The sequence below is a fragment of the Notothenia coriiceps genome, unplaced genomic scaffold, assembly GCF_000735185.1.
Source record: "Notothenia coriiceps isolate Sejong01 unplaced genomic scaffold, NC01 NC01_scaffold00032381, whole genome shotgun sequence".
Lineage (NCBI taxonomy): Eukaryota > Metazoa > Chordata > Actinopteri > Perciformes > Nototheniidae > Notothenia > Notothenia coriiceps.
In genome coordinates this window covers 47,192-58,113 of record NW_011365082.1, presented here as the reverse complement: position 1 = coordinate 58,113, position 10,922 = coordinate 47,192, and the positions used below count along the sequence as shown (strand labels likewise).

Here is a 10,922-nt window from a genome sequence, read left to right as displayed (position 1 = left end):
CGGGCCTTAAGGGGTTAAACAAGACAAAACATCGTTATGACATCATAAAGTGGCAAAAATCTGACCAGCTCATTTTCAGACAGGTTTTATGTTGATGTAGAAGAGACATGAAAAAGAGGGGACACATGTTGATGTAGAAGAGACATGAAGAAGAGGGGACACATGTTGATGTAGAAGAGACATGAAGAAGAGGGGACACATGTTGATGTAGAANNNCAGATCATTGCAGCATCCCATAATCCCCTCTGTTTCAGCCCTGTTTCCAAAGTGCTGATTCTCAGAAGAGACATGAAGAAGAGGGGACACATGTTGATGTAGAAGAGACATGAAGAAGAGGGGACACATGTTGATGTAGAAGAGACATGAAGAAGAGGGGACACATGTTGATGTATAAAATACATGCATAATAGGTGACCTTTAAGGAACCCTCTCTTTGTGTGTTTTGTCAGGCATCAGGTCAAATTGTGGCTCACAGGATGGAGGATGTGAAAGCCAACAGCGTGCACATCGCCTGGCAGATCCCTCAGTACGTCCTCCTCACCATAGGAGAGGTCATGTTCTCCATCACTGGCCTGGAGTTCTCCTACTCTCAGGCTCCGGCCAACATGAAGTCTGTGCTGCAGGCTGGCTGGCTGCTCACCGTGGCGTTCGGAAACGTGATCGTGCTGATCGTGGCCGAGGGAGCGGGACTGGAGCAGGTAGGATGATATAGGAAATTGTGGGCAGGGTTACTTTAAAAATGTATACCATAATTTACTAGTTACATGTGAAAGAATATGTCAGTTTTGGGGTTTGGGCCATTTTGCTTCCATGACATGTCTTTTTTCACACTTTCACACAAAGAAAATACACATTTAGTTGTTACTTTATTACATGTGTATATTTGTGTTTGAGGATTTCTCCTAAAGTCACCAGAAGCAGCATTAGATTCTGCCTCATTTGTAAATGTAAGCATAATATTTGGGAAAATTACCATCTGGAAGAGTTGTAGTGTTTTCCAAAAATAACTTTTACAATAAATATCTCTAAAGGCCATTTTTCTGTTTCCTTTTTTTTGATACTGTCAACAGTATATTTGAGTTATGGAGTGATACAGAGTTATCCGCACTTCCCTCTTTAAAAACGTTTGATTTTTTGACTGAACAAGAATGTGTTGAACCTGGTTTTATCTATAAGATAATGATGTATGCAAACAAGCCGTAAGAAATACATTACAGAACATTTTAATACAAATAATCTTTGCCTTAATATAAGTGATCAACTTAGTACGTTTCATTGTGATATATATATATATATACATTCAAATATCTTCCCTGATTACCTGTAGTGTATCCCTTTTTTAAATTAAATGTTCCTAAAAGTTATTTGTTAATGCTGTGAGATTCTGATGACCAAGCAAGAGGTTATGACTCATATTTATAATCCCCATATTTCTCATAATATTATACACCTTTTTCTTATTTTATCTTATATAAAACACACATTTAAAGCGCATTACAGGCATTATGTTTTGCTCTCTCTCTCAGGTCACACACTAACCCTTATTTTTCTCTCAGTGGAAAGAGTTCCTGCTGTTTGCCGGGCTGCTGCTGGGCGTCTGCATCATCTTCTCCATCATGGCGAACTTCTACACCTACGTCGACCCCGACCAGCTGGACAAGACTCGCATGGAGGACTCAGGGAGGGAGGACGATGACGAGGACCACGTGAAGAAGAAGTCTAATGACGTAAAGCTGAACAAAAGAGGAAAGAGCACCAGATTGTAACGGTGCTGCTTTACAAACTCCAACTTTTATCTGTAGCTGATTTCAAAACGATGGATGATTTATGTGAACGTTTTTATCTGTTATATTTTTTTATTTTAAGTTACTTTTTTGTGTGGTAATGAAGATGTGATCAGTGGACATTTCTTGTGTTTAGAAGTAATGTATTTGTTTGTCACAACATATAAAATATTGTGTCAAATATTTTTTTTTAACATCCAGTCACTTAAAAATGTTTAACAGGAAAGTATTTTCATGAAATAGTGTTTTTAAGGAGAAGTCCTGTGTGATTTCCCGCACCGTGATCAATAGTGTTATTATAAATGAATGTCAAATATTATGTTTATATTTGTTGTGTATCGCTCCATGAAGCTCAATAATAATAATGTCCTTTAACAGAGGTTCAGTTTACATTGTGTGTTTGTAGCAATGATATTTAAAGGACCATTGCACCTGGTGGTTTTGCATGTTTAGAGGCCTTTCATTTCAAATGCAGTCAGTAACCTTAGTGTTGATGTGTCTCTTGCTGCCATAAAAGTCAGAAACAATCTTAAATCATGATTATGTTTAACTTTAATGCGTCAAAAATCATCATACATTTTCCTTTTGCCTCTATCACTGATTAGATTTTCTGAAACAAAGCTCATCAGTGCCAAATATGAGATGTGACAGCATCTTTTTAACACATTAAGGAAGTTCCTAGCTACTTGCACTAACACATTACTATATTTATCATTAAAAAAACATGCAAAACCAACAGTATTGTCCTTAGAAAGACAAAAAAACATGTGATATAGTTTTTGTTTTACTCTGGGAATTGTTAATTATGCTGCTCCCTATACAAATCTGTAAATATAATGTGATGCTCAAGCTTTCTTTGCCTTTTGAAATGTTAAAGATTAAAATGTGCATTGTACATTTGAATACAATTTTGTACTGCAAGAAATAACCTGCTCATATTATTTGTGTTTCACTGAATATTGCAAACACAATGCATTATCACTCTCGTACATATGCATCCTTTCTCTCTGAGATGTGAGACCTGTGTGTGTATTCAAAACATCCTTACACAGCTTTCATCAATCATAAAACCATTACGATCATCCTTCTGTCGCTGTTCAATGTCAATTTTCATTAGAAAGTGACAGGCAAACATTATGCAGAAAACAGATGTTCATATCTTGGTAATATTCAATCGAATGATGTGGTTTTATTAGCATACTAAATTGATTCAAGTGGCCATTGCTCTTGCTTTAGGAGAACCAATGCAAATGCTAAAACAGGATTAGTTTGTGCAGGACGACAACACCAGGAAGTGATCTGGCGTCCCTCTTCACATCACGATCAGTTTGTCTATGACATTTCACATCCGGAGGTTAATCTCAAGGACCTTGACAGATGAGAGGAGAATCACTCTCCCCTTCCTCCCTCTTCGCTCACCTTTTTTTCTCTCACACCAGAGCATTAGCTACCGGAAGCTTGGAGGATGACATTTTGCAGCCAGCCACAGATCTTTCCGTTTTTTCACAGCTTTCCACCCTGCAACTCCAGTGAGGCTTCCATAGAAGAAGAAAAAACAGCCTTATCATGAAATAGGCACATATAATACAAATAATAACAAAAAAATGTAGGGCACCTTTCAAAACACGAATAAATAAAATATTAGTGGCATTACAAAACTAAAATGTGTTGCGTAGGAAACCAGAGAGGAAAATTGCAGTCAAAGGAGCAATACAAGTAAGTAAAGCCGGTCTGAACAAATTAGTTTATTGGCTTGATTTGAAATAGCCCAGTGTCAGACTTTCTGACTATCATATATTTTATATCATTATTACTTGTCTTTTTTTTATTATTATTTTTATTCGTGGTTGTAAAGTATCAGACAATGAACAAGAAATAAGTTTTTATGTATAGCACTATACTGACAAATGGTATCTTATCCTTTCATTATCTGTTCTGTAGGAAGGAGGAATAACAACCGAGTAGGTACAGCGTCCGTGACGTCATTTTGGCCCAAAAAAGACTTTTCCCGTTGATTTACAGTGGGGCCGTCTGTATATCAGTGTAGGCTATCGTTTATTTTTAGCTAAAAAACTATCCAGCAAGAACAATTTTATAAACCTTATTTAAATCAGTAGGGTCGCAATATTCGCAATATTAGGGTCGCAATATTAGGGTCGCAATATTCGCATCGCGTCCGGTGTGAACGCAGCATTAGAGTGTAAAATGTTGTTAAAGCAACTCATCATCAAAGTGCCTGAAAAGACAAGATCAGGGGAAAAAACTTACAACGATTCTGATTGGCTCCCATCTTCTATCACATGACTCACAGCGCATGCGCTGATCTACTGGGCGGTTTTATGTTTGGGTTTGAAAGTTTATATAAACAGTCTATGGTTTGAAATCAGCTGTGTTTTTCACCGTTCATTTGAATGATCTAATTTCGTAGTGTGATCAAATATTGATACATTTTCGATATCTAATCACAAACATGTGTTGGAGGCGAAGTCTACGGCTGGTTTACGTTTGATAACGGTAAGTTTTTTCCGCATTTTCTACTTAGCTAATAGCTACTTAGCTGGGTTAGCATAGCATAAATATCATTCAAATCACATTCAAATAGCTAATGGCTTAGGGAAGACAGGAGGAGACGGTTGTGATGACACTCATACTTTAGGAGCTCAGTAAGAAAACTTAGATCTGCACCAAGAAAACAGCAGACACCTTTTACATGTGCTGCTGCATTTATTGAATAATGTAGTTTTGGAGGTATACAAGTATGTTATACGTGAAGTGTAATGTGTGATACTGTCCTCCTGACTGTTTGAATGAATTGATCCAAACTCACTTTGTTTAAATACTTAATGTGTTGACTTTTCAGTGAAATGAAAAGCATGTGTTAAAATGTGTGTAGCTAGAACATGGTGTTATGTCAAGGCTAGATAGACCATACATACAAAAAAAACAGAAACACAAGTTATTTTGCAGAGATTTAAAGGGTATTCAAACCAAACACAAATTGGTATTGCTTTTTTGAAGATGCAGAAGTGATAGTGAGGTAAATAATCAGGGTAGTTCACCCAAAACCCAAGGTCACAGTCAGAAAATCAGTTATAAAATAGTTGAAGGTTTGTACAATAAATAATGCTATTGTATAAATAAATAAAGCTAATATTATTGTAAAACAGGTACAATTTCTTTTCACTTTTTTTGAGACAAAAAGTGAAAATTAAATAGTGAAATATAGAGTATTTTAAATATGTTGCAATCGTCCCTCATGCAAATGTCCCCAGGTTGGCTCAGCCGCAACAAATTGACAATATATCATAATATATTTATCTTTAAATGCTATTGGTAATTAGCATAAGTTGGTCTACCAAATAGTCTCTGAGTAACTAAGAGAAATGCAAAAAGTGTTGCAACTCTCCCCTACTTAATCATACAAAAATCCACCATCAAACCAACATTATTAACATTACATGCTACTGTGTGCTGAACCATCATGAACATAAGCTAACATTTTTTTTGTCTTTCAGGTTATTTATTTCACTCGGACATCTGTACATTTGATATAGCTAGTGATGTTGCCTATGAGGACAATGGCCTCTTTAAAGCCGTCCAAGCTGACTTCAGCTACTGTTACGGCATCAAAGATCAAACACAAGATCCTCAGTGAGTCTGTCTTTCATTTTATACACATTAACATTTGTGTACTACAAGTTTTATATCATTTTTTTCGAAGGAAGTAAATATTTAGAATTAATATGTTGATGCTTCGTCCCCAGACTCCTCCTCCTTCTTCAAGATCTCTTTGAAGACCAACAACAAGGCCTTAGCTGTTGCTTTGGAGGTCCAGAAGGAGAGGAGCCGGGAGCTGGAGATGTACGTTATGCACTATCAGAAACAGGTGGAGGCACTCTGCTTCGAGCTGGCCACCAAGAAATACAAGCAAAGGAAACTGGTTGGTTTAATTGCCTTAAATAAATATCAAAATCAAGGCCTTTTGGGCAGGTGGCAATAACTTCTTACCATACAATTAGTCATAATAATGCACCGACTATCTCCTAAGTGTTCTGTTTGATATGACGATTGATTATATGGACTGCGATTCATCTTGGTTTTTGTCTCCCAGCTCCTCATCTTGGACACCCTCCGTAGCAACACTCTGGAGCACTTGGACATGGTGGATGAGCTGTTCTCTGATGGCGTAAGGATTCCTCTGAATAAGTTTAATAAAACATCTGTGTTGTCTGCCAGTGATGAGTACAATATTTATCTCCTATAACTATGGCAGGCACAACACAAGTTTTTTTGCAGTGTGTTGTTTTAAACCAACTGGATATCTTTTTAGTTAGGCACAGACATGGCGCTTGATTTTCCTTTTGCTTATTTTCATTGGTTATATTTTGGCATGGATTTTTAAAGTCAAACTGCTATCTAACATAATTCTTACAATGATAAGATTGAACTTTAGACTTGATAATCCCTGTAAATGTCAAACTTTACCACTCAAAGTCTTTGATTGTTACTGTATTTTAGGATAAAGTTCCTGAGGACAACAAGACCTTATCTTGTGGCATCAACAACGAGAATCTTTTTGTGGAAAGGTGATCAAATGCAGTATTCAGATTAGTAAATACTTTGAAATAAATGTATTTTTAAGTTGGCTTTGAATGACATCTGCTATTTCTTTCTCTTTATCTCGCTCTCCACCCCCCTAACCCCAATTTTTAGTCCAACAGATGAGCAGCCATCTCACCCAGAAATGGCACAGCCTATGTTGTGTCCCTTCCAAAAAGAACCAGCAGATTTACCCGAAAAGAAACCCATTTCAAACGTCGCTAATATCCTGAACAGACCAATAAAGTCCACAGATACTTTCAATGGTACGGAGTTTAAGATTTTGTGTTGTTTCTGATTTCAAATCACCATTTAATGCCCTAATATACTGATGAAAATTCCCTGGAAATAAGTAATTTATACATTTTTCATAACTTCTTTTCCATAGATATAAGAGATACAGAGAAAAGGCATTCAAGCCAGCTTCTACAGATTCCCCAGAGAGGAAAATCCCGTCCGTCCAGCAGCCTGACGGAAGGAGTAGAGAGGCTGTCAATCAGGTTCTCACAACCTGGAATGAATATGAAGTCAATCCCCTGTTTACAAAAAACCCAACCCCCCTCAGCTGTAAGCACATGTGAAAAACCCAACCCATCTCTTCCTGATGACGTTCCCCTTGAACAAGATTCCAAACAAGAGAAGACTGTGCTTCTGAATACATCAATGGAAATGACAGTGAGTGATTCTGCAGAGATAGTCGTTGTGGAAACCAAGGCTAAGAGAAAAGCCCGCTCTGAAAAGCCAAAAGCCAAGAAGGATAAGGAACAAGCCTTTGTGTCAAGTGTGGCAGAAAATCCAAAAGTGAAGATCTCAGCAGATTTGAAGCGGAGTGAAGTTCAGAGTTCTCCCACTGGGACTTTGTTACAGACAGAAGGCCCTGCACTACATGATGTAATAGAACCTGATAATATTGAGCTACCGTTACCCAAAACACTGGGTGGGAGTGGCAATACCTCGCGCATTCCCAGACCGAACACGTTTGGACCTGGAAACCATAAGAAAATGGTAAAGAACAAACAGAAATCCCATGACCCTGAGTCAAAAACAGATTCAAATGGAATTGGCGTATTGGATCTGGATGATTATTTCACAGATCCTGATTTTGAAAACTCAAAAGTCTGCAAAATTGTACCAGTAAAGGAAACAGCTGAAATAGAAAGAAGGTCCAGAGTCACATGCAGGAGGTCTAGGGTTAAAAGCAGGAGCGGCTCCTCGGCCAAAAGGAAAACATTTGTGGCTTTTCCTCTGCTACCGTGTGAAAGTGAGAGCGAGAGCAATCAGTCCACATTGCAACAGGCTCACATAGAAGTTGAAGAAGAACGTCACGGAAAATATGAAGCATGCAACGAGCAAGAACCACCTGAGGAGTTCCCGTTTTGTGCAGATGAAGTCACCCGATCAGAGTTCTCTGAACCGCAGTGCAAAATGAGGAGAATAACCCAGCGAGCGAAATGCAGGGGGACATTCGTTGTCTCAGTGGCCAGGGAAAGCATCTTCTCTATCGGAGCGTCACCAGAAGTCAGTGCCCTAGAGCAGGACTTAATGCCTTCTACTGAAACCTCCACTTGTGGGACGGAAGAACCGGCAACAGTCATGGATGCCTGCGTTGGTCTAAATCATTCAGAATCAAACCAGCACAGCGAAGGAGACCTTATCAAGGAAACGCCAAGCTCCTGTAAGCATCCATGGCGGGCCACTATGGACAGAGAAGCCCTTCAAGAGGATTTCAGTTGCAATGATGACCTCGAGGTACTGGCGCTGGACCAAGAGCCTTCTTCAGCATCAGAGGTTCAGATATCTAAAAAAGCCAGGAGAGAGGGAAAGAGTAAATCTACTAAGAAGAAAGTTCAAAGGGGAAAGCGTGTAGATAATTTAAGTAACAGAAAGAAGAAAGACAAAAGAATTAGCTTCCAAAATGAAGTGTGTTATCTTGGGGACGGCGGGGATGCCTCACATCATCGTGGCGTTGAAAAAGTAGAACGTCATGGAAAATATGAAGCATGCAACGAGCAAGAACCACCTGAGGAGTTCCCGTTTTGTGCAGATGAAGTCGCCCGATCAGAGTTCTCTGAACCGCAGTGCGAAATAAAGAGAATAACTCAGCGAGCGAAATGCAGAGGGACATTCATGGTCTCAGTGGCCAGGGAATGCATCGTCTCTATCGGAGCGTCACCAGAAGTCAGTGCCCTAGAGCAGGACTTAATGCCTTCTACTGAAACCTCCCCTTGTGGGACGGAAGAACCGGCAACTGTCATGGATGCCTCACCTCACCGTGGCGATGGCGTTCCTGAGAGAAATGAGGAACAACTAGACGATTTACAAATGGCAGACTTGCATCCTCACATAAATGAGGACGATGAAAGCTTTGGCGATTTATTTGATTCAAAGTCCGGGATGGCAAAGACTCCTAACTGGTGTAGAAGGACATCCACGGCAGCACAGACATCCACAGGAGGCAGAAAGCCAATGGAGACATTGGTCGTCTACAGGCGGAAAACTCAAGACATTGTTACATTAAAGAACAAGAGGACCACTCATGTGTTAAACAATCTGGACACCAGGGAGGAGGCGGTTCGTCAGGATGTGGGAAACCTGCTGATGGACGAGATGCCGCCATGGATGGGTGTAAATGTCCTTGATGACACCAAGATCGACTCTTTACTGGCTACTCCCAGGAGGAAGACATCTGTCCGAGCGGCCAAAGAGTCCCCTGCCGTCACAGCTAAACCCTCACCAGGTAACCATTGTTTTCTCTCTTTGTTGTGTGCTCAAATTGTTTTTATCTAGTGTAGTAAAGAAGTTAAATGAAATTGATTGGTCGCACAATTGCAACCTGTTCAACATCAACACCGTTATGGATGTAAAGATGTATTGAGTGTTAGCGATTGCGAGAACATGGTTATTAGCAGGGCTCAACGCTAACTTTTAAAAGTGGCTGCCAGGCTGGCAACCAGGCATCAGCTTTTGGTTGCCAAAACTGAAAATACGGTTGCCATTTTTAGTCACTTTATATTTTAAATAATTAAGATGCTATACAGTTATACATCAACTTAATAATGAAAATGTGACACAAAAAGATTGTTCAAATGCTTTACAATAAGTAATTAACACAATTATTTGAAATCTAAGTGGTAGTAAACGTGTCCACCCTCAATTGCTGGTATATAAAATACCAGTAGTGCAGCTGCTGTCATGTTCTTCACAGATCCCTCACAAATGAATTGAGCAAGTCACTAGTTTCTTGGTCATCCGTTGTCTCCCTTTCAAATGTGGGTTCTCTTGACCTTTGTGCTGACCCCCACCATAGATCCACTGGCCCTTCAGCATTGAAGTCTTGGATTGGCCAGACTAATACATTTCTAATGTTAAATAAATGAAAACCATTCACAGTTAAGAATGAGATATTAATTATTAATGCTGTAAATTACCTTTTTAATATGTCTAACTACATTTAAAATGTGTTACCTTTTTATAGAAGTGATTATATTTATATGCCAATATTTTCTTATGGTAAAGTTTCGTTTAGCAGAATGTACATATATATTTCGCCTACCAAGACTTTTACACATTTCCTCTTTTGCTTTCGTTCGGGTTCATCTTGCGCTTTATCAGTTGAATCACTTTGAACATTCGTTTGTAGATGTTGACGGGTTGGCTGAACTTTTTACCGCACAGTCAAACAACTTAATTTGCTTCGCCATTGTTTGTAAACAAACACACAGCGCACCGCCCACGCAAGTAAACGTGCATCGCTTTCTGGCTCCGTAATCACACCAATGCACGTGCAACGTGTATCAGGTTCCGCCAGGGTGAGGGGTTTAAGTTTGTACAAAGTATGTTATGACTTATGTAAACTTCGGTAAAACCTGTAGAATGGATACAGTTATTCAAAGACAAAAACGTCACATCAAACAGAAAGACCATCTCTAAAAGTAATAAGAACTGAATTTACCAGCGTGATTTAGAAGGACCGTCGGTTTAACAATCTTGGCCGGGACCATGATCGAGTTCTGCGCGAAGAACACGATGTCGATACTTTGTTTACCGCCCCGCGTGTAAGCGTGCGGTGATTTTTAAGGTGGTGCGAGACGCGAGTGTAATACGACCCGGGTCGCACGGAATCGTGTCGACGATACTGAGCGTAGGATCCCCTTTTGTGACTGTTGTTAATGACGCATCTTATTGTTTTACTTTACGACTTATCTGGTTTAATGTGCACAATTTTTTAACTATAATTCAAACATGACATAAGGTGGAAAATTATACATATTACCGGATGTAAGTCTTAAAGGGTAAACTCGCACTTATTTCAAGTAGGTAGATAATGATATTGGTCCCGAGCTGTCATTGCAACGGTCAACGTCGTAACCGGTTGGTAAGTCTTTTTCGTTGTGAAGAACCGGAACCAACGGTTACGGTAGTCACCTGTTGGGCAAAATTGTAATTTCTTTAGTTCCTGTCGTTGTCGTTTTACACGTGGAGGTTTTATTATTTACATTGATAACAACATAATTCTCACTCCATAAATTAATAACACCA

The 10,922-nt window shown here is 39.2% G+C and overlaps 2 protein-coding genes across 2 annotated transcripts in view; both read left to right on the top strand.

The window, feature by feature from the left end:
- The first annotated feature begins 453 nt into the window (after nucleotides 1–453).
- Nucleotides 454–2,665, top strand: LOC104960784 (solute carrier family 15 member 1-like). Its single transcript, XM_010788939.1, has 2 exons — nucleotides 454–698; nucleotides 1,557–2,665. Exons 1-2 carry the CDS (start codon nucleotides 477–479, stop codon nucleotides 1,764–1,766), a joined length of 432 nt encoding a protein of 143 aa, XP_010787241.1. The 5' UTR covers nucleotides 454–476; the 3' UTR covers nucleotides 1,767–2,665.
- Nucleotides 2,666–3,430: 765 nt separating this feature from the next.
- Nucleotides 3,431–10,922, top strand: part of sgo2 (shugoshin 2) — an 8,670-nt gene continuing 1,178 nt past the window's right edge. The window contains exons 1-7 of the mRNA XM_010788941.1: nucleotides 3,431–4,298; nucleotides 5,300–5,435; nucleotides 5,549–5,724; nucleotides 5,896–5,970; nucleotides 6,303–6,370; nucleotides 6,498–6,649; nucleotides 6,772–9,120. Coding sequence (XP_010787243.1) covers nucleotides 5,345–5,435; nucleotides 5,549–5,724; nucleotides 5,896–5,970; nucleotides 6,303–6,370; nucleotides 6,498–6,649; nucleotides 6,772–9,120 — 2,911 coding nt within the window. The 5' untranslated portion in view covers nucleotides 3,431–4,298; nucleotides 5,300–5,344. The remainder of the gene's footprint in view (nucleotides 4,299–5,299; nucleotides 5,436–5,548; nucleotides 5,725–5,895; nucleotides 5,971–6,302; nucleotides 6,371–6,497; nucleotides 6,650–6,771; nucleotides 9,121–10,922) is intronic.